The sequence below is a fragment of the Anguilla anguilla genome, chromosome 6 (assembly GCF_013347855.1).
Source record: "Anguilla anguilla isolate fAngAng1 chromosome 6, fAngAng1.pri, whole genome shotgun sequence".
Lineage (NCBI taxonomy): Eukaryota > Metazoa > Chordata > Actinopteri > Anguilliformes > Anguillidae > Anguilla > Anguilla anguilla.
Window position 1 is genome coordinate 16,930,856 of NC_049206.1, and position 23,958 is coordinate 16,954,813.

General features: G+C 40.1%; 1 protein-coding gene across 1 annotated transcript in view; it reads right to left on the reverse strand.

Annotated features, from left to right (window-relative positions):
- Positions 1-317: 317 nt before the first annotated feature.
- Positions 318-23,958, reverse strand: part of kcnt2 (potassium channel, subfamily T, member 2) — a 50,351-nt gene continuing 26,710 nt past the window's right edge. The window contains exons 12-29 of the mRNA XM_035420931.1: positions 23,021-23,157; positions 20,536-20,599; positions 18,576-18,684; positions 18,203-18,311; positions 17,402-17,551; positions 16,713-16,942; positions 15,675-15,888; positions 15,304-15,409; positions 14,953-15,125; positions 14,494-14,565; positions 13,130-13,264; positions 11,342-11,453; positions 9,737-9,838; positions 7,457-7,540; positions 6,595-6,723; positions 4,620-4,920; positions 1,532-1,616; positions 318-895 (exon numbers count right to left, since the gene is read on the reverse strand). Coding sequence (XP_035276822.1) covers positions 778-895; positions 1,532-1,616; positions 4,620-4,920; positions 6,595-6,723; positions 7,457-7,540; positions 9,737-9,838; positions 11,342-11,453; positions 13,130-13,264; positions 14,494-14,565; positions 14,953-15,125; positions 15,304-15,409; positions 15,675-15,888; positions 16,713-16,942; positions 17,402-17,551; positions 18,203-18,311; positions 18,576-18,684; positions 20,536-20,599; positions 23,021-23,157 — 2,430 coding nt within the window. The 3' untranslated portion in view covers positions 318-777. The remainder of the gene's footprint in view (positions 896-1,531; positions 1,617-4,619; positions 4,921-6,594; positions 6,724-7,456; positions 7,541-9,736; positions 9,839-11,341; positions 11,454-13,129; positions 13,265-14,493; positions 14,566-14,952; positions 15,126-15,303; positions 15,410-15,674; positions 15,889-16,712; positions 16,943-17,401; positions 17,552-18,202; positions 18,312-18,575; positions 18,685-20,535; positions 20,600-23,020; positions 23,158-23,958) is intronic.

The window sequence follows — 23,958 nt, forward strand, 5'->3', positions numbered from 1 at the left end:
ATAAAGTTGGCCTCACATTGTTTGTAGCTGAAATGAGTTTGTCCCACCCCTTCACTGGATCCCCCTCACAGGATCACTACTCATGTCCTGTGATATCCTGTGTCATATCAACATAATTCATTACAATTGTTTTGACCAAAAATACACCATTAAATTTTCTGTTTATTTTCTTACTTAAGCAATTAGCCTGTTAAGATTATTAAAATAATTGGATGAAGGTCTTTTGCAAGCATTTTTCATTTTTTGAATGTGAAAACATTTGTGCATGTTCTTTTGTTTAAAAAAAAAACAAAAAAAAAAACAGCTTAAAGCGTAAATAGAGTTAAATACTCCTTTATTGAAATGTTACAGTCTTGGTCTCCCAAGTGCCCGTGCACCATCTTCAGTTGAAATCTTTTTGAATACATAAAGAAATCGACTTGAAACACGTTTCATATTGTTGAAGTAAGAGAGGGATTCTTCAGTCACTTCCACAAGAAACTCTCTCTCTCCCTCGTCCCCTCCCTCTCAATCAGTAGGGCTTGCATTGTTTGGTTTCTTAATTTCCGTCATGTGCTGGTCTCTCAACAGCAAGGTGAACCAAATAGTTTCTTGAGTGTGCAACCAGTTGGCTCCTCGACTGGAACTGATCCCATTGATCCACATAAAAGACAACTCAAGGGATAAAAAGCTAAAACTCTCAAATGTATTTTATGATGCAATTGTGATCAAATGTTCCGATAAAAACAAATGAATAAATAACATTCGTGGCATACGTTGTTCAATGTTGTGTTACAGTTATAGTTCGGTCTCGTGTTTTGTCTCCAGACTAATCTCTGTGTAGTTTCCCATGCTGCTTTTCCTGCTCCCTGTGTCTGCAGGGTCATATGACAAAGGGTCCGCACGTATTATGTACCTGAAAAACACACACACAAAAACACAGCAGCTTGGGCTGATAAGTCATTCTCTGGTGTGTTCCATTCCCCTGTGCTACATTGCACACAGGCCTCTAATTAAAATCTACCCATAATGTTCTTTGTTTATACCTTTGGATAACTAATTAGAGCAAGCTCTGTTTTTTGTGCCAAACGGAAAACATTTCTCATAATTCCAGCTGCTCCCAAATCATCATTAGTTGTACAAAACAAAAAATATAGTTCTTAGCCAAAGAGTGTTAACCCATTTAAAATCATGAAAAACATCCCAGCCAGGCTCAACCTCGCTCAAGATTGTCCACTTATCAGCTGCTTCAGATGTTACTGGACATCAGTGCTATAAAGTGGATGCCAGTGGAGTTGCTTTCAGTTTTGGCATTAGCAAACAAGCTACATTTGCTACCCTTTTCCAACATGGATATGTCCCCAAACTACATCCATGTTCCAAAATGTATGGCTCATAAGTCACACAAAAAATGTATACTTATAAAAATATGTTGACGTAAGGAACACTTACGTATCTTATTTGTTTGCCTTAGAAAGAATTGTGCTGTCCAACAAATATGAATGTGGGCATTTATGATCAGCCTCCTGCATTTGGGCTTCAGCATACTTACACAATGTCATTTAGCTCGAGTCTTGTGTCAGGAGTTGGGTTGATTAAAACATATGAGTGCGTGCTCTGGCTGTCATTCATTTCATCTGTATTGAAAAAAAGAGAAACATGGCAACAGTGTCATTCTGACAACAAATCTAGATGTGGTTTCAGTCATAGTCTTCTAATTAAATAGCATTTTAGTTGTAGTCACATTTTAGTCATTTGAATATTGTTAGATTTAATCAGGTTTTAGTCAATGGAAACAAACAGTTTGTCTCATTATATTGAACCTTGTTTCACACTTTTCTTTTCACTGGAATGCTCTTATAAATTATCACTGACTGACCTCTCTCCACAGATGCTACAATCAGGGATTAGAAACAGTTCAGGGAACAGGGAGCAATAAACCAAACAAAATTTTTCATGGAATCAAAAAAAAAAAAAAAAAACACTGAAAATGAAATCATATTCAAGTCTTCCAGAGAGAACACTATTTTAAGAGCATGTAAACAGGTTAATAACATTATAAATTGTTCCAGTTATTTACGTTTTCTTTCTCTTTGCAAACGCCAGGCTGCAGTCCAATTTGTTAAATGTCACACCCTCAAGCACTACAACTAGAAACATCCACGCCCTCGAGCACTAGACCTGAAAGCCCCACCCCTTTCTGGCCTACTAGAGAGGTAAAGTGGAGCATGTCTGTCATTCCCACAGTTGGACCCTGTAAGTATCTCTCCTAATGTAAGTTTCCCATTGACAATTTATCCAGTCCAATTTTTTAAATAACAAGTGATCACTACAACTTCTATTCCACCAAGACTTGTGGAATTTACGTAACTGTTTCCACTGCCATTAGACGCTACCCTATCAAGCTTTCTAACTTCTCAAGAGCCAAAATATCAATAATATAAAAACAATAGTTTACAATAGTTTTGGACATAAATATAGTTAAACGTACTTTATTTTGTACATAGCAGAAAACTGAAAAAAGGAAATGATGTAGGGTTATCAAGCGCAGTATTGCTTCAGGCTATATGTAAATTAAGGTCCTTATTGCATGCCAGCAATGACAATGAAATCATAAAAATTCTAAAGAATTTACCAAACGACTAGCATGGGTTGATAGAGGACCTACATGTTCAGCACAATAGTAGTCTCATGGTTGGGCCACAAACTGGTTGTTTATAATAATACATTTTGTAAATGCCCATGGTAAAAATGGGAAATCCCATTTCCTTGATCCACTTCCATGACCCACTTCACCTCTCTGTTAGACACTAATTATCTTTTTTTCCCACTGCCTGGTTCTTAGAAGTTGTTCCAGATTGTTTTCAAGGGGGTGGTGTCATACCATAATTTTTCCTATCATACTTAAATGGTAAATCCATACCCGATATTAGAATCACATATGAAGTAATGCCCATAAAAAAACATTTTAATATCAAGGTCATTGTTTTTTCACCTGTAGTTCCATTAGCTGGTGCCAAGAGACTGAAAAAGGCTTTTTGAAACCACTTGTTAAGTAATCAATAATTTGTAGTACTTAATCATCTCAATTAATTATTCAGATGTTTTTGTATGGGCTAGAGCCTGCACCCACACCAGCACTTCTCTGATAAGACTGGACACAAAACATTGGTGTGGACAAGCCTTTTGCAAACAAGCTTTACAGTTGGTCCTTAATTATGCAATTACTTTAACTGTACACCATTTATCATTGCTATTGGACTGTCTACAATGATGCATTGAGGATATGAAACCTGGACAGAACTGAACAGAAATACAGTTTAAAATGTTTTCCAAGTTACAAACGTGTATCAATAATAGGCCTTAATAATAATAATAATCAGTTGAGAAAGGAGAAAGGCAGCTGTGAATAAATCTCTAACATGTCATCCCACTATGGATGACCAAGACATTGGTTGCAAAAAAAACTAGTTTTTTTTAGCTTAGCAATATCATGTTACATTTTGGAGATTCTATGGCAACTGTCATAAAATAACATTTATATGTGTGATTCCTACTTATTAGAACATACCATACCAAAACCTCACTCTAGTTAGTACTTACCACTTCTACACCTCTGTCTTTCCAATTACTACAGTACTTCCCCTACACAAAGCTATCTTTCTAATTAGTTTATAACCAAACTGCAGCCTCAATAAGTATTGCTTACCCTATCTCTGATCAGTACATACTTGTCCAAACAATTATCCTCCCATCAGTACTTACCATACCCAAACCCTCAATCTCTCATCAGTATTTACCGTACCCAAACCCTCAATCTCCCATCAGTATTAACTAATCCCAAACCCTCAATCTCCCATCAGTATTTACCATACCCAAACCTTCAATCTCCCATCAGTACTTACCATACCCAAACCCTCAATCTCCCATCAGTACTTACCATAACCAAAGCCTCCATCTCCCACCAGTACTTACCGTACCCAAACCCTCAATCTCCTATCAGTACTTATCATACCCAACCCCTCAATCTCCCATCAGTATTTACTAATCCCAAACCCTCAATCTCCAATCAGTAGTTACCATACCCAAACCCTCAATCTCCCATCAGTACTTACCATACCCAAACCCTCAATCTCCCACCAGTACGCATCATACCCAAACCCTCAATCTCCAATCAGTAGTTACTATACCCAAACCCTCAATCTCCCATCAGTACTTACCATACCCAAAGCCTCAATCTCCCATCAGTACTTACCATACCCAAACCTTCAATCTCCCATCAGTACTTACCATACCCAAACCCTCAATCTCCCATCAGTACTTACCATACCCAAACCCTCAATCTCCCATCAGTACTTATCATACCCAAACCCTCAATCTCCCATCAGTACTTACCATACCCAAAGCCTCAATCTCTCATCAGTATTTACCATACCCAAACCTTCAATCTCCCATCAGTATTTACCATACCCAAACCCTCAATCTCTCATCAGTATTTACCATACCCAAACCCTCAACCTTCCACCAGTACTTACCACACTCAAACCCTCAATCTCCCAACAGTACTTACCATAACCAAAGCCTCCATCTCCCACCAGTACTTACCATACCCAAACCCTCAATCTCCTATCAGTACTTACCATACCCGGCGGTGGACAGTCCAAGGTTCTTCATCCTGTTCTTCACCAGCTCGGCCAACTCCTGCCTCTCGGAGCGGCGGTACAGACTCATGCGCTGCTGGTTGATCTTCTCGCCGCTCTTGTTGAGGCTTCGCGGTACTCTGCGGCTAAGCCGCCGCGCCCACTGCATGCTCTTCTTCCTCAGGAGAGGCTTGTCCGACTGGTCACTTGACATCGAGCTGCGGTGGCTCCCACGACCCCCGCCGTGCTCTTTCGTCTCTTTCGTGTCGTCAAAGTCATCCACGCTCACCGAAATCTGGGACTGCGATTTTGGGGGAGAACATATTTTTAATAAATCATGATCTCTTCATGGATTTTAGCCACCCAGTCACTCTTATTTCTCTTTGTAATCCAACTGCAATATGGCATTTGATTTAAAATTGTAATTCCTCATTTTCAGTCACCCTTTGTTTAGATTGTGTCACATCTTGTATGCATTCTAGTGTTAATCAACTTAATTATATACACCAATCACTAGACACGACTCGCAAGTTTTTCAAGTCGTTATGGATAAGAGTATCTGCAATATCAATCAATCCATGTAAAACTGGACCAGAGGAAACCACAGGTACTTAAAATGATAATAATAATATCGACGCTGTATTCAATGCTGTATTCAAGTTCATCTATAACCAAGCATTTGTGCAGTAAACAAACATGCTTTTTACTATAAGATACTTTTGCAGGCATTTTAAAATACGAAACAATATGACATTAGTCAAAGGTTGATTGTACAACAAAAAAAGCTGTTTTCCTTGAGGCCACAAATTGCTGTATCCTCTGACACTGCTGAATTAAATTGATTCCTTAGAGACATTATCAATAGTGGCAGCTGTTTGTATGGTCTATCAAGCAGAATACCAACTTAAACCCTGAGCTAAATACCTCAGACTTGTAAATCCAACTTAATTAGTTTATGCAGTAATTTATGGAGCACGACCTGAAATTACACTGCAAGAAGATTTACTTGAGGGGGGAAATAAATGTGCTTTTGGATCGGCTTAATTAATATTGAAAATGCAATAGGCAGACACGATCAATAAAGACAGCTGATCCACTCCAACACTGACTCATCCACCTCCATCATGCTCTGATAAGAAAAATTGTTTAGTTGGGAATTTATTTCAATATATACCAGAGAACCTTCAAATCAGCGTTCTATGAAGGCAGAACTCCAGTGTAGAAAACAAGCAGAAGCAGAGATTAAAACTTTTGACAAACTAACCTTTCAACCCAACTTTTTTATTTGTGTTAGTATTGTTCCCGATAAATGTACAGAACAGTCTGAGAATATATATCTCAGTGATCGTTGCAAAACACTGCAAAGTACAGTGAAGATAGCATTTAATACAGTGACCTCCAAACTCATTTAAAATGTATTTATTGGAGCAATATTCAAAAGGTAACAGTCAAAAGAACAAAGAAGAACAAAGGAGTATAAATCAATTAGCCTCAGAGAGACATTTCAATCCCAATCAAATCACAGTGTTTATTGTTGGGAATAATAAAAAAAACAACATACAGTAACAATGAAAAAGAGGTAAATAAATATGCCTCTACGTCCTCCTAAGACTTGGCAATTCACCTTGTAGGGGGCATGAGTCTGGTTTTCATCTCAGGGACCATATATTCTACTATGCTAAAACCTACACTACAAAGGGAATTCAATAAAAATAAACATTTTTGAAATTACTTCCACTGCAATATGTTTTTTAAATATGTCTTCCAAAACACTTTTTATGTAAAAAAATGTAAATACTTAAAGTTTTAATTTTATTTTTTTATTTTTTACTGGAATGATATATTACTGCAGTGCGTGCAGCATATTAAAAATGTATAGCTGTTGCCTGATGTGTACCCTTTGAATTTCGGGTAGCTTGGATTATTGAAAAGTTGATAATAAAATTGATGTGAGAAAAATGTGAAAGCGCTGTACCTCTGACTTTGGGGAATTCTGGGATTCTGTCCGGTATATCCCAATGGGAATATCTCCACTAGAGGAACAGAGCTTTTGGTAGAGCCGTCCATAGGTCCTAATCCAGAGGTCGTCTTCAGTGATCATCATCTACCGTGAGAAACAAGGAAAAGGAGCCTTGTCATCACTCTGAGGAAAGCCCAAACTCACTTCCAACTGGTGTATCCAATGATACACCATCCCATGTATTTACACTATCGCAGTGATTATTGTCTTTTGCAAATCAGACTACAAAATAAGCTCATTTTACAGTAATAACTAAATATTGGTTATCCCTACAATAATCTGAAAAAATCACATGAAAGGTGAGAAAAATGTGTACTTTTACAAATCATCAATGTTTAAACGTCTTAAGCACTTCTTAACGTCAGCCATACAAATGTGTACAACAACCCAAGCATTCAGAATGGCTACAAATGATAAATTATGTTTACATGACTAATATTGACTGATGTATTCTTTTACAAGGCGATGTCCCGTTTGGAATTATTAGATAATATGACAAATCATGTAAGATATTCCGACTAACAGTGCAATCAGTAACTGGAAACTCAAAACTCTCACAGTGCCGCCCAGCCCCCTGCCCAACCACAGATAGAATGGCATCACCCCAATAACTGCACTATGACTTAATTGCACCATACTCGTTTCTATGTGATGCTGCAGAATGTCTTGGGCACAATTAAGTCCCTGAGCACTGACCATAGGGGGAGTTTAGAATTTGTATGCTGTTACAGTGACTAGGCTCTAGATGAGGAACTTAGTTTCGCCCTCTTTTAAAACTTAACAAAATCACAATACAGCTAATAGACAAAACACTCACAGCGCAAAGGAACCCAGACCCTGGAGTTGTGTCGAGCCCAAGGAGAAGCCTGGTTATGGAAATCATGTAGTCCTTGACAAACGACTGCAATAAGAGAAAAATCAAATAACAGAAGCGCCACATGAATTTTAGAGCGGACTCACTTCACACACTGTGATGGCACTACAGGGAACTGCTACTGTTATTGTTATTTTGTGAGGTCAATAACTGTTTGGGAGACAAACACACAAAAAATCCAAATAAACACAACAAAGGTTTTTTTTTTGCTTTTTTTTCTTCTCTGCAGTACCCTCAAAAATGATTCATACCCTTGATAACAATGAGCAAAGAAATGTGCATAAAATAAACAATACAGATAATGAGCTATAATATAAACACATCCAATGGGGGTATAATATTCTTTCATTCTAAAACAACACACAAGATTTTGTTTAGCAAGTTAGATTATCCCCCCCCCCCTCCAAAAAAAAGCGTGTTCACAATTATTTACACCTGTTTTCAGTACTCTGTACATCCTCCCTTTGCAAGAATAACACTGCTGAGTCATTTTTATTGCGGGTGCATTCAAACTCTCCAAGTGTTTTCTCAATTTCTCACCTTGTTTGCATTCTTAGAATCCTTCAGAACATTTCACATGGAAATATATGTAATGCAAGGGGATAAGGTGCGAGAACAGAGGAAATTTTCCATAAGAGTGAGGACATCCTTGCTCACTCCAGTGTCATTTTGCGGCTACATCGCTCAGTAAGTGATGATGAAACCCCTCAGCACATATATGCTCATATTTGGGATTGTTATCGCTCTAAAAAAAAAAAAAAAAACTTCAGCAATTTGAGCTTTCTAACAGTGGGGTACCATTTTTGGATCATATGTCTTGGTGCTTGTCTGAGTTCATGAGTCATTCCATGATGAGACCAAAATTGAGCTTTCTGGCCACGCACACAAGTGGCAGTTGTTGTGTGGGAAGAATGACACGTGTGGGGAATAGAATTTCATACCTATAGTGAAACACGGTAGTGGATCTTTGCTATTAAGGGGTTGTTTTGCATTGACTCAACCTGAAGATCCTGCTAAGGTCAGTAGAATCATGCATTACTGTGACATCTTTCTGAGGGATAATTATTACCTGTGAAACAAAATCCTTTTCTCTGAGCAACTGTGTTAGCATAAAATAATATAATTTTCCCATTTTACTTTTAATAACATATAGCTTGTTACCAACATTGTATATATTTTTACATTCTTCTTTGCTCATCTTTTATAAAGTAGTGAAATTTGACATTTTATGATGTGGGGGGGCGGGGACTTCATAAGTAAAATGTAAGGACAAACGATGAATGAGTATATGCCGTACAGGAAAGCTTGGAATGGGAAAAATGTCCTGGACCACATGGGTGGCAGGTATAGGTCTGCCGTACTCTCCGTCCTCAATTTAGACCATGCAATCCTGGAAACGTGCATCGCTCGCGAGGAGGAGCCTGTCAGGAAATTAACTGGTCTATCTCATCCTGCAGCCGCAGGCTTACAGAATCCTAGAGGGCCCAGAGATAAGAGTGGTATTACTGTGACACGTTGTCATGTCACACATGTTGCTGTGCATCAGGTTAAAGCGGGCAGGAAGAGGGCACAAGCTACATCATGTGTGGTAGGAGCCCGCGTGTGGTACGAGCCCGTGTGTGCGGCTTTGTGCTGACGACGCAGACGTGTGGAGTGATAAGCTTCAGGCCTTTGCTATGTGTACTTTTCTTCTTTTTATTCCTGATTGTTACCACACTAGAATCCAATTTTGCGACGAATGTAGTGTTTGCGTGTGTATGTGCGTGCTTGTGTGTATGTGTGTGTGTGTGTGCGTGCCTGTGATTGCTTATAAATTATCATTTTAAGCTATTCTTCCTATCATATGAATGAAAACACAGTTAATGATGCTGTAACAGTCTAGTGCAACCCTTTGACAGGGAAAAGGTGAGGTTTATAGTGTCATCGATTTTCACATTCACAGATGTAACACTGATAAGCCAGAGGATGAATTCCTGTCTTCTGGTTTACTCAGGGATTGCATGAAGTCCACAACAGCTGCCGCAGAAGGTATTCCCTGTGATTGGCAGGTTTGTCGTGTAGCAACGTCCAATTGGTTCAGAGGTGATTAATGAGGATGCCCAGCACCGAGTGCCATTTTGGGAGTGGCAGACGCCCGGAGAGACCGCGTGGGGCGAAGTGCAGGCCTGTACAGGTGTTAACAGCCGTGGGTGACACGGCATTTGTAAAGTGGGAATATGTTACCTGGTAGAGGAGAGTGTCCAGCATGCTAACGCTGAACACTTTTCCAGCGGCGAAAGGCAGCCGGAACATGAAGGCCAAATTGGAACCTTTCTCACGTTCCTTCTGCTCAGGGGACACAGGGAAAACAACAGAAGCCTTTCAGGGCGATGAGAGGAGAAGCAACACTGCCCTCTCCTGACCACTGCATCACAGCTTGCAGTCTATCACAGCACACGATATATACACAAAGCTGGAATATTATGTGATTGATTCGGTCATATATTTTGCAGCTTACAATCGTCAGGGGTTCGGGATTTTGTTGCATTTTCATTAGGATAAAAGTCCCCAGATGGTATACGCTATGAAACATGGGAGACAAACCACACATGTTTTGACGGTTTCTTCTCAAGGAATTTCAGCTGCCAATTACAATCTTTGAATATGCAAAGCCATCTGTTTAATCATGTTGTTTTTTTCACTTCTATAAATGTGAATTTGAAGTACTATAAAGCACACAGTAGTGCTAACCAGTCCATTTTCTGAGAAAAACTAAAAAGAGTTGATGTTAAGGCACTGGTATTACAAACTCAGCAAAGGGACATTGCTGTTGTAACTATTGGACAAGGTCCTTAACCCAGACTGCTTCAGAATACATTCATATAATATGAACAGATTAACAGACTGTAAGCGGTTATGTCTAAGGATGAACTATGCAACAGTATTTGCAAAAAAAGCCAGTTATAATGACTGTTTTTAATTAATATTAAAATAATAATATTAACTATAATGAAGTATTAATGTTTAAGCTCATGAAACCTAGCAAAGGTACAAACTTCTCTATTTGTAATATGCGAATATTGTCAGTAAAACATCCTACTGTATAAATGGATAAAATGTGGGCAAATCGCGTAAGAAAACATTTTTGTCGGGACCGTGCCAAATGGGAGGGCGCAGGAGGCAGTAAAAATGCAGTTGTGTCTCAGGTGACCCAGCCTGTTCACCCGGAGTGCAAACAGAGGGCCGGGATCTCACTGCGGTTCAATCGCCCGTCTCAAACACTTACCAGCGGACAATTTGCCCTGCGAGATGAGACAGTGCGACTTTTTCTTCATTGCTGTCCACGTTATTGGAATTAATGGTTCGTATACTGTATCTCACAGCCACACGACATCGAAAAGCTTTTAGAAATGCCCGGTAGCATTTAGGGTGGGGAGATTGAGAGTTATCCAGCGGGTGGGTGGTGGCGGAGTGCGGGGGAAGTTTCAGTGATGATGTTTCAGACTAGCAGGCAATGATGTCCACCGTGATACCTACTGTAATGTAAACTATAATATAGAGTGGCTAAGCCGTGTTAGTTCAGCAGCCATGTTATGCCTTCCAATATCAACCCATGTTAGGCTAGAACACGGTGCAGTCTTTTTAACCTCCTTACAGTGAATATTGTGTTCAATTTCAGTGCAGTAAAAGATGTGAGCACCATATGCCATCATAAAAAAAAAAATTTAACCACATCTGTACTGCCAGGACATCATTTTTTATCACAATTTTGGAAATACACAATTGAAAACACTTTGTAATTCCCCCCCTCCTCTTCCCAAGCTAAAAGTAGAATAATTTGCCTCATACCTTCTCCAGTTTGGAAAGGGCCAAGGAGTAACAGTCTTTAGCTCTGAACTGCATAAACCTCATATTGGCAGGGTGGGTGAGCTCCGTGATGATGCTGAGACTGGAAAACAACCTGAGGGCCCAATCAAAAATCAAGATCATCATAAGCAAAATGGCCATTCCCTGTGCAATATGACTTTGTCAATTAAACTCTAAAAAATTTTACAGTTCAAAAAAAAAAAACCCACGAAAGTATGGTTGAGGATATCACAACAAAACATTATCGCTTACTTCCATTATTGGCCGAGTGCAAACACGCAGCATGTGAGCAAATAAAGGCTGTCAGCTGTTAGAAGGCACAAGGTTGTAAGCTTGTCGGTACGTAAGCCTTTCTCTCAGGGTCTGCGCGCAAAGCACACTCCATATTATTGGAGCAGAAATAGCCCTGAGGGCTTTGGAATGGCGCGTGCAAGGAAAAATGACAAATGATGGCACTTAAGATAAAATAAAGAAATAAGGAGGTCAAACGAGTGAGGTGACATGCCTCTTTGTCTCCTCTGCGTGTTTATTGGAAGGCTCAGTATATATATATGTATATATATATATATATATATACACATATATATACTGCCCGGGTCCTAAATTTACATGCATAATGACTTTGATTCCACCTTTTGTTTACCACAGAAAACCAACATTGCCATCTGTCGGTCATGGTAAACTATATCCTATAGACTGTAATATTTTTTTTTACAGGTGAGATACTTAAAAAAAAGGTACTTGAAAAAAAGGATGAAAAATTGGATTTTCTATTTGTAATAGGAAGGCACTGACAAAATTGGTTTAGTTCAGCAAGGATCATTCAGACACGATTTTTTTCTTTTCTTTAACATTTTTATGAAGCCCTAATGGACCGAATGCATTCTAGTCAATTCAAATGAATCAATATAATGTCCCTCAATGTACCAAGAGCGTCCATCGTATAGAAAACAGTCACCGAATTCAGTTTGGCCTTTCCCATAGAACACTGCTTTTCACAAGTCATTACATTGGGCAATTTGCCATCTCTGGTATCAAATTTTCCCTTGCGCTATGACAAGGTTGCCAAGGAAACAGGCACGGTCCTTTTTCTCTTTCACTTTTCCATCACCGAGCCCCCCTCCCCCCTTGATTTTGGTTTATCCCTCTGTCCAGCAGCTGTTAGCAAAGATGATCTGTCTTTATTTAAACCACTGCACAGTTCTTCTAGAGTAACGTAAACACACACACACACACACAAACATGCATCGCATACACAATCTGTATTCTCTGTATATTCCCTAGCCTATCAATGTAACACTTACAGGAACAAGAGTAAAACAGAAAACATTTAATGGGAAAACTACCTGTTCTGATTGTTCTCTTTTTCTTTGACAAGGATCTCTGTTCAGCCTACCTGCAATGCACACGGCTCTGTTGACAAATCGAAGTTGACTGTTTTTCAGCAGTATGACCCAGGAAGGCTGATCCAGTACCTGTCTTACCTGAGCAGTAACACTACTTCCTGCTGGACAAACATCTGTCGCCTGACTGAAAATTTATGGACTTCCATTTATTTTCAGTGGTCCTGCAATGTGGTCTGCCTGGAAGTGTTCCTTCCAATGAATTTTGTACATTTGAGGTATTTCTGTTTATTGCCAGACTTACAGTGTGACACTTACTGAACTGCGGGATCCTCTGGATTGCTCTACATGAGCACTATCTGGTGATTGGTCCTGGGGTTGTCTAGTCTGAAAACCATCTGGATCCTGTATCTCCAGAATCTCCTACCTGAAAAGTGTCTGGACATTGACGATGGTTTTGGCATCAGCCATGTAGTCTTCCTCGGCGCTCATGGTGCTTTCCTTGTCCACCACCACCACGTTGGCAGCAAAGGACACACCACAGCGCAGCAGGTCATCCAGGCTTCAGGGGGAGACAGGAGAAGCATGTGGTTAAACTTCCCCTTTTCGCAGTAAATCTGCTCAGGTTGTTACACAAAGTTCAGGACAAATGCCACTGCAGTGAGGCTGAATCTGAGCGCCCAATCAGAATGGGTGTAGCTGACATGAAATAAAGCTGTACTTTATAGCGCGTTTGAACCAGAAACCTGTGAAACATTTAACTGCTTCAGAGCAAGAAGACAGGACATCTCTTTTCAGTACATTCAGAGCACATGTACACAGAGTCTTGTGAAAAAACTCCTATTTCCAAAAAAGGTATTCAGGCACAGCTTTTATCATTCAGCAGCACAACATTATTACTTTTAGTCACATGGACCCTTCAATATTAATTGCTGAATTATGAGACAATTACGGCATGTGGAGCTGGATGAGGACTTTCTAAAAAAAGATGTACTGCACATTCAACATAAAAATACACTGACCACAAAGGCAACTGTCTTTCACCTTCCAGGGTTTTGGTGGGCAGCAAACACACTGCTCCTCTGCAGGAGCTGTATGTCTCTCTGTTGCCATTTTATTTCCCTCTCATAGTGACACGGTCACTGTGTCCAAAGGCTATGCTGTTCAGCTGAGCATACCACCTGTGGGTCTGATTGGACCCTCGCTGCAGGTTGCCATAGTGAGGAGAGGAGACCGAGACATGACTGGAAGATTCTTATCTGCCCGCCAATAAAACAGGACCAAGACTCCTATGTATGTACTACTCTATCTTGACCTTCTCTACAGAGAGGTTATAGTGTGTTTTTAAAAATACAATGCTAGGTCACTGATAGACCAGAATTGTCTTTTTTTTTTCAATAGCATAGATGTGTCTGTAGAGAGTCTGTCTAATAATGTGCAACATATAATGCATATGTATATGTATAATGTAATGATTTCATTTAGAATATGTAGCCATACTTAGCTGATATATCCCATATATTTGGTGCAGGAAAAGAACAAGCATTCTGTGAAAATGTGTTGAAATATAAACAAATGTTCCCTTAGGCCCTTTTCTGCCTTCTAGTGGAAAAAGGTAGATTCTGTAAGCTTCTCTCACTGCTTTTTGGGGAGCCCCTCAGTTGATATATGGGTATCATATATATATATATATATATATATATATATATATATATATATATATCTTGAGTAATATTATCCATGCAGAAAGCACCAGAGAATGTTCAACCCACGCAAAGACTTCTCACTTACTTGTCAATGGAGCCAACCATGTAGTAAACCATGGGAAACCAACAGATGGCCTCAAGAAATTGCGTATCTGGCCTGGAAAATGAGCAGTGGCAGTTCAGTCACCCTCAATGTGATGCATTTAAAAACAAAGAGCAGTTATAAACTGCTCCACTGAGAAATGGAGACGAACGTTTCCCCTGCACATAAGCTTGGCTTAGCAAGACATAAAATAATGATGGATGAAAACAGATTTTTTATGTGTTTTTGGCAACTTAAGTCTAAATGCTATATTTTTTTGTGAATCCTCAAAGACTAGCCACTTAAACCTTTATTATTATTATTATTATTATTATTATTATTAATATTATTATTATAAGTAGTAGTAATAGCAACAGCAGTAGTAGTATTCTTGTCATTGTTGTAGTTATTACATACAGCTAGAACATAATTCAATAGAACAGAATAGCACAACATACTTACTGATTGTCTAAGAGCAGCACAATGGGGTTCAGCTCTTTCTTTGGCCTGAAGTAAGCACGCAGCGGGACTATGAAGTTGTACAAGCCATTCCCCGCTGTCTCAGCAGAGACTATGATCACCTTGTTTTTGAAGTGGTACCCTTTGGCATCTTGGTAATTGTTATGCCTGCAACCCTAATATGAAAAAATGCAGCAATCTAAATGCAAAATCAGCTGATAACTTCACTGTGCCAATTTGCAGCCGCCCAGGAATTTATCCAGCACAGAATATTGCATGGTCCTTAATCTTGCATAACTTGATAATATTACTGAGTTAAAGGCTTCTCCAACATAAAAAGTAATTTACTTTTACCTTTTCCAGACAGAGGCAACAGAATGGTGCTTTTTCTTTCAGTAAGTGGCAGAACATCTGAGAGCTTCCAATATAAGGCAAATTTGGAGGATACCCTTTGACATAGCTTGTAACAAAAGAGAAGCAGTGTCAGTTTGTTTTGAGTCCTTCTACATTGATAACATGAGTCCTGAGAACATGCAAGAAGGCACATTCACATTGATGCGGTGGTTCACAATAATGTTAACAGGGAAGATGTGAAGTCAAGATTTTGTAAACAACATTTTGGATCATTTGACAAAATTATAATTTTGGTACATGCTATAATTACTGTACAATAATTGTTCTGTACAATAATTGTATCATATTGGTTGCTGCATTAATGCACTGACCCATCAGCCGATTCATTTTCTGAGGGCGAAGTTTCATCCTCTGATTGGTCGGTGAATAGGTCACATGTCTGGAGGCAGGAGGGGTCAGCCACTTCCAGCACGGTGGCTATGCTAGGCCTCCGGCTCCCTGTCTTGGCATCGTCAGTAGGAAGCATCAGGGTGGGCCTACAGTCAGACCTGCAGCTGGTGTCCTGCAGGTCTATTGCTACGGTGCCTTAAAGAAAATGCACATAAACACCAGTAAGGCTTTTTAGTGGACCTTACACACCCTGCAGTGTTAGACGTACCCCAAAAACGCCAAGATGGAAGCATGTATTGGCTGGTGGCGCAAGATAGTCAATACTGCTACTTTTTTAATGTAATGTTCACTGGATTCTATTGCCAATAAAAATGGCTGAGCCACAGTCAGTCTGTGCCAGATATTAAAGTGTCATAGTATGCCGTATTGTTTTAGATCAGTAGTCAACAAACAGTATGTAGGTGTTTTATTCGGTACTGTGCCATTGAGTTTTTAGCATTAATGAACAATGATGTGCTAAGCAAATGCAACTGAATGTGGGGCAAAAAAAAGAACAAGTAAAGCATTTGGCTGTAATTTAGGAGTATTCAGCTATATTTTGAATATTTAGCTACATTTTTTTCAGACAGTTAATCAAGACACATTTTGGGGAAATGGCCAGCTGTCTGAAACTTTAAAATGCTGTACTCTCTTAAAAGTCAAAACTCTTTCAGTCTAGAATAAATTATATTGTCATGCTCTTTAAGTTCAAAGCCAAGCACTTATTTAACAACTAATGGTATTTTTCCCAAGTGAGACATAGCAAACAGTTCTAGTGTCTTTATAATTAAATCTTTAATGACAGGAAGGATATTATAGCGAGCATAGATCATTTCCTGCCTACACAACTCACTTTTGAATATGTACACAGGAAGTCCACTCTGTTGAGTGTACAACATTGTCCTTGCCCACGGTAATGATGATGCTGTGCAGAGGAAGTGCAGTCTAAGGAGTCTTTAGTTCTACTGCATTGCCCTTACCCACACTAGCAATGATGCTGTGCACAGGAAGTCCAGTGGGTCCATGAAAGCCAGCCAGCGGTGACCTCTTTTTGCCTTTTTCTTGCTTTGTCTTGACGGTGGAGTTTTCCTCCTTGGTGATGTTGATGTAGAAGCAGGTGTCTGAGGCGCTCATGATGTATTGGGGTCCAGGGTTCAGACAGATGTTCTTGTTGTCCTCTCTGCGTACACCAATTAAGCACACCCCATACCTGCAGATGCAAAAACCAGCAATCACGTGAACACCTTCATCCTTCGAGCAGACTGCACAGTTCTGTAAAACCTTTGCTTCTCAAAACAAATGCCAGCCCATACTACTGAGCATCCACAGACCATATGGAAAATTTCCAATGTAGACAATGCAGCCAGTAGGTAGGGGGAAGGGTTTCAAGATGGCACATGGCAAATAAGTTCACTTCCAATCAGTCTAAATAAAGAAGGCACCTGTTCCAACCGTTGCATTAGTTATAGTGTACATGCAGTTGTTTTGACATGTAATAAAACATTTAACATTTCACAATTCAACAACTGAACATATGTCAGGCTCAATTTTAATATGGGTGTAATGCATAACTCACTCACTCAGTGGGTGATAGCATGCTTTAGAAAGTTTGCCAGAGATAGATAATATATAATATAATCTTATATGGCAAACAAGCCTTGCTACTCACTTCTTGTGGGCATGGAAGGATGCATAGGTGAAGCTCTTCCCCTCATAATCAGCAAAGAAGATACTCTGCTCCAGGATAATGCTGTAGACCTCATTTCCAGAATACTTCCCACTCATTCGCTGCCACAGTTCTGGAGACTGCTGCCCTTCCCTGGAAAAACCAGTCACCTTGTCATGCTAATACATTTATTTGTATACTGACAACTGTCATACAACTGTCATATAACAGCAAAAAACAATAAAAATACATTTCTTTTACAATATATCCTGAAAGGGCTTAACTATGCTCAGCATTAAAAGTAAAAAAAAGACTAAAATAGAGAATAGTTTAAACAAATTGAAAGTCATCGACAAAATGGGGGAAAAACAAGAGGAAAATAACTTCTAGAAGAAAGCATAACAAAGTGGGACACTAAATGGGAGTAGGCATTAGAGAGGAGATGGGTTTTCATGCAGCTTTGAAAAATGCAATTAGTTATGTATAATGATGCATAATTAGCTTAATAGGTTATGTAATCTAATAATCTAAATATAAAAATAATTCTATTAAATAGTAATTGTGAGTAATAGCTCCCCCTGTTGCATCACTCATTAGCTTGCCCTCACCCAGTACAAGAGATTGAGCCATTTTGTGCAGTACATGATTCATCAGCTGCTTGGTAATCGGTATTTCCCTCAGGGTTCAGGCAGAAGCTCCCCGCCCGTCGGGGTTCAAGCATATGACCCACTGGCACAGCGCTCGGCATTCTAACTAGCGGACAACCGCACAGAAAACACACGCAGGTGCATTGTGGGAACTCACAGGCCCTGGGAGGTGTGCACGAGCAGGGTGATGAGCGTGGACGTGGCCGGGCACACGCAGTTCAGGGCCAGCATAGCATACTTGAACTCCTCTTCGCACACAACATGATCTGGCAAAAAAATAAAAATAAAGAAGGAAAATGTGTTCATTCAACAGAATAAAATTACATGGCACCTGGGAGTCAGGCCAATATCTTTGTTTACTTGTGTGTCTTATGTTTACTCCAACAATTATGTGCTGTCAGAGTTCGCTGTGTAATTATCATTTCATGCGAGTTACTTCATGGACACCTGGATGTGATTACTTTTCTTATTAGTCATTTACCCAGAGTAACCTAAACAGCATGATGCCATCATTCTGTTCTGTTATTTACCTGCAAACTTCACATGAAATTTATTTTCTGGCTTGAGAATCTGGACGTACAGGGGGCAATTAGGAGCAAAGTCCTTCACTGCCCAAGCTCTTAAAATTGTCTGATGATCCTGAAATACACATACACATAAATGCACACACACACACAAACACACACATAATACAATTGGCTGTAATGAAGAAAAAAAGACAGCAAATTTAATATAATCTCAATGCTTTGAATCTTCCATGCACTAATTAGAAACTGAAGACTCCACAAGAGAACTGCCATTCCTATCTAAATCAAATTAGAATATGACAGAAAAAGTTCAATGCTTTACAATTGAAAAGACAAAAGAAAGAAAAAATATTTCTCATCTTGGAGGAAAATGATTACTTTTCATCTCCTAAAATATTTCAGTCAATTTGAAATGTTTGTTTTGATTTCACATCTGTTGGTGTCTGTCAAATTGGCTCTACCAGTTCCACAGTCTGTTTAATGTCCCCATTTAAATTTGTTAAAAGTGGCGAACGGGGATTTTTGACAGACTATGTCTGTACAGTGCTCATTATGACTGTTCCAGTGCCGAAAGCCCCCTCAGGTCATGATGCAATTTTGATGGACAGGAGGTGCAACCTGAAGGCAAAGGCAAGGGCAAGCAGCAGCAACAGTAGGAGCTAATTGAGTGTAATGGTGATCTGGGATGAGACTCCTGTGGCTAATTCCCCTGTATGAGTAAACACTAACGAGGGCGCAAATGAGTGCCTGCTGGTTCAGGCTGGGACCAAAAAGAAACTGGCTCAGCTTGCAATAAGCTAGCAGCTAAATAGAAGGGCCAAACGTCATGTGTTGTTTTGTTCATCTTTGGACCTTCGCTATTATTAATTTCTATTTAAAATGGAATTTTGAATTAGACAACTATCTGATACTATCTGATATCTGATATCTATCTGATGTTTAAAACATTCCTGTTGGAGCATGTGGGAATGCCCAGAAGAGCCTAAATGCACTGCTTCCAGCTGAGCATACAGATTGCACTGACTACATACACTATATGATCAAAAGTATCTGGACACCCCTTGGTCTGGGGCTGTTTTTCGTGGTTTTGGCTAGGCCCCTTAGTTCCAGTGAAGGTAAATCTTAATGCTACAGCATACAGTCACATTCTAGCTGATTTTGTGCTTCCCCTACAGCCTGGGGAAGGCCCTTTCCTGTTTCAGCATAACAACGTGAACAGCGAGGTCCATACAGAAATAGTTTTGTCAAGAACAGTGTGTAAGAACTTGACTGGCCAGCACAGAGCCCTGACCTCAACCCCATCCAACACATTTGGGATCATTTGGAAAGCCAACTGTGAGCCAGGCCTAGTCGCCCAAGCTGTGTCCAACCTCACTAATGCTCTTCTGGCTGAATGAAATCCCTGCAGCAATGATCCAATATCTAGTATAAAGCCTGAACTAGAGCAAAGGGTGGACTAACTCCATATTAATGCCCATAATCTAAGATGAGATGTTGGATGTCAGGCGTCCACATACTTTTGGCCATGTAGTGCAGGGCCGGCCCTAGGATTTTGGTGGCCCTTAACAAATGTGTGGTCGAGCGGATTTGGTGCTGTTGGATTCTGTTGAGCGGTCGGGGGGGGGGGGGGGGGGGGGGTAACGAAAATAATGTTATTTACCTTATATAAACAATGGATCGTGTGGCCCCCCCTCGTGGTCATGTGCTCCCCCCCTAGCGGTTGTGGCCCTAAACAACCGCATAGAGCGTTTATGCCACGGGCCGGCCCTGATGTGGTGTATCAGTCACGTACTATCTGGAATTCTCATGAAAAAGCAGATGAGCAGGAATGCAGAAAATGTGCCTCGAACTACCAGTCTGTACTTCAAATAAATTATAGCACAGCAGCGATCAGTCATACCAATATTTACTGACACAGACCCTGCTAATTAAATCTAGAGGGACGCGACCCCAAGCAACATACCGCAGCTGTACGGTCCACTTCATAACGACTGCTTAAGATGAAGCAGCCCTCGGCATTGTCCAGTCTAGGAAAAAAAATAAAAAAGTTCAATACGCCATGGAGGTTACACATATTATACATTGCAAATGCCACACTGGCACAAACGTGGATAAGCAGTATGCTGTATGGCAACTGAAACACACGAGACTCAATCAACAAGCAGTAAGCCACAGTCGGACATCAATATGTATGAGTCGGAATATCAAAAATCGATAAGCTCTACAAGTTTTGTTAATAAAATATAAAGAAATGTCCAACCAATAGTAGGAAAGAGGAAGGCTGCTTGGGAATAAATAATGATCATAAAAAAATCACTATTTTAAAATCTGTATGCACATATAATGCTCTATAAATATGAACAAAAAACTTTAGACTCAGTAGCTCCCATTATTGATTTTAAAGTCTGGTGACTGATTTATGTTCAATGCATTTACTGGGGTTTTTATAAACTTATAAGACCTTGCAATTCATTTTGTCCCCTATAGCGGACATAATACTATCAGCCCTCTAATTCACCAGTTGGCCTGTTCTGCGCCCTAGGAAACTTCAAAGAGCTAGGCCAGTGAAATAAGACACAGATAGCAGGAACTGAAGGGGTAGCCATCAATGGTTTAAATGTGTGTGTGTGCATGAGTGTGGGTATGTATGTGTGTGTATGTGTGTGTGTGTGTGAGAGAGAGAGAGAGAGAGAGAGAGAGAGAGAGGGTGTGTGTGCATTAACAAGGGTGGCCTGGGAAACCTCACACTGGCCTACCTCATACTATTAGGATTCTGTACCTAAAAATTGGTGAACACTCCTATGGGCGCTATGTTGGAGATTCTAGGTCGGTCCATACCAGTATAAAGCAGAAGCCAGAGAGTCACTGCTGGATTTTTAACCTGGTTTATAGTCTCTCTACATGGTATCTCACAAATATTTTCACAATAGCCATTATTGGCTGTCACTCCCAAAAAGTTCTCAAAATGCTTAATGTTTAATGTCACCACAATGCTCTCAAGGAGAGGGTTAATTTCCCTATAACATTAAAAAGACGTTCTGTATTCAGAGTGCTGAACATTAAACAAGTATGTTAGCTGTTAAAATTGATGGATTCAGAAATTAAACATATTTTACTTAATCCTCATTTCCCCGGCAATTCTATGGTCTTATCTCAAAACAATATATTCTACTAAGTGGAAACCTACACTACAAGGGACATTTAATAAAATAAAATCAATAATACAAATTAAAATATTTTCACTGCAACATGTTTTTGTCATCCAAGACACTTGTATTATGTCAAAAAATGAAAACAGTTAAAACATTTTTCTGCCGGATCTCAGGAGAATATAACTAAAAAGCAGAGGTGAAAAATCCAGGTTCAGAATGTTTAAGTCCACTCCAGTATGTTTTTTTTTCCAGTTGTCTGGATTTGCAATTGATCACAATGCTTCAGCCAGGAGGTAGAACTAATAAGTGAAATCTGCTGGCTGAGTTTGGCACAGAAACATATGGCAGGAATTTTACTGAGCCCTGGATTGTCCACCTGCAGGATTGTCCACCATGATCGTTCTGACTCTGCACTCTCCAAACTGACCAGAAGATGGTAGTAAAGCACAGGCAGCTTTGCCCTCTGCCTTCACGCAAAGTGTGTGATTCCACGCTCTGATCAAAAGAGATGGGTTAAAAGCCTTTGGTTCTCACTTCTTACTGAATAATAATGATGTGTGTGTACGTGAAAATATTTACCCCTCCCCCCAATTTTTCCATTCTCTAGTCACTGCTGTGCCCTCCACACCTGCACACAAAGGACTGCAAACATTCACACTCCTTCAACAAGCTCTCCCAAAGGCCAACGGCGTGGAGGTGTAAACACGTGGAACGCTGTTAAAGCACTGTCAAAGTCTGCTTTATCTGGGCTGAGCAGGGCCATCCAGGGCGGGTGCACAACTGGCCACAGCATCGCCTCGGTGGGAAGGGATTTCAGTTGGAAGGGCATTCAATCAGGAGCCTTCAGTTTATATAAACTGCACATGAAATGTGCTCCTCCAGTTCAATATCTGTGTGAGCTCAATTGGTTCCAGGCTCCTAAATGTATATTATTTATAATGCATGGTATGTGGATGGGATATTTTAATGCACTCACTGCCTTCTATTTTTCACACTACAGTCCACCCAGTTCTATAGAAGAGGGAAAGTTCCATTTGGAGGAGGGGAGTATCTCTCACTAATTCCTGCTAGTAGCCTGTGGATGCCTGGCACTCAATATTGCAAGGACCCCCAGTCATAGTTAAATCCATGACAGTGCCCCACACTGCCTAGACTCAAAATGAGCTATCAACAAAGCCCAAAGATTTGATCCTGAAAACTACAGGGCCCAGCCTGCATTTGTGACACATAGTTAAGAGTAATTTGTAGCATGACATCACAATAGGGCTCGGCCCGATGAGGTAAGAAAACACTCACTTGGCCCTGAGCAGGTCCTGGTCCTTCAGAGCCGACCCTTGGAGATAAATGACCCTCTGTGACCACAGTGGGATCTGCAGGACCCTCCGCACCTGGGCATCCATTTCGGTCGGACACAGGATGATGACGTAGTAGTCCTACAGGGCAGGCCGGAGGCAAACAAACGTGACCAAATGAGCCGTTTGGGAAATGGTTCCAGTGCAGATCCTATTAGGCCAAACGAGCTTCCTACTCCCAACCCAAGGTCTGCTCAGTGATTTACGACCTGTTTATGAGCACGCTCTACAGAAAGAGCAGAGCAGAACTGCACTTCACTCAATGGTCTGGGAGCTGTGCAAGCTGCTTCAGCCATTCATCATCTGCCACTCCGGTCTGGGTTGGTCCATGAAGCATTATCAACATCTTTGATATTCCATACAGCAGGTACATCTTTCCTCTCTGTCATTCACAAACTGTTTGTTCTTTTACCATTTCCCATCATCATAAGAAAGTGTGGGAGTTGGGAATTAAAGGTCTGCAGTCTTGCAGTATATCCTCCTGGGGAAAATATCAGAGGCTCATAAATGAGTTGCATACTGTAAGTAATGCCTCTCAGAATGTATGTACATAAACACATATACATGAACATACACACACACACACACACAAGCATGCTCTTTAAACATACATACTGTTCTTTAGTTAACTATCAACGCCTTATTCTATGCGCACCTGGACAGTTTCTATTGGAAATGTAAACTAGGGGAACAATTGGAGCTAATTGTTTTGTTCTAAACTCATTAGTCAAGGTTTTCAGGCTTGCAGACAACTTGGTGTGCATGCTGTGGGGTATGCCGCAGACATGAGGTCTTTCCCTGGTGAATATTAATCTAATGCCTATTGATTTTTCTAAGTTCAAATCAATTTTGACATCCAATTAAAAAAACACATTGGATAAC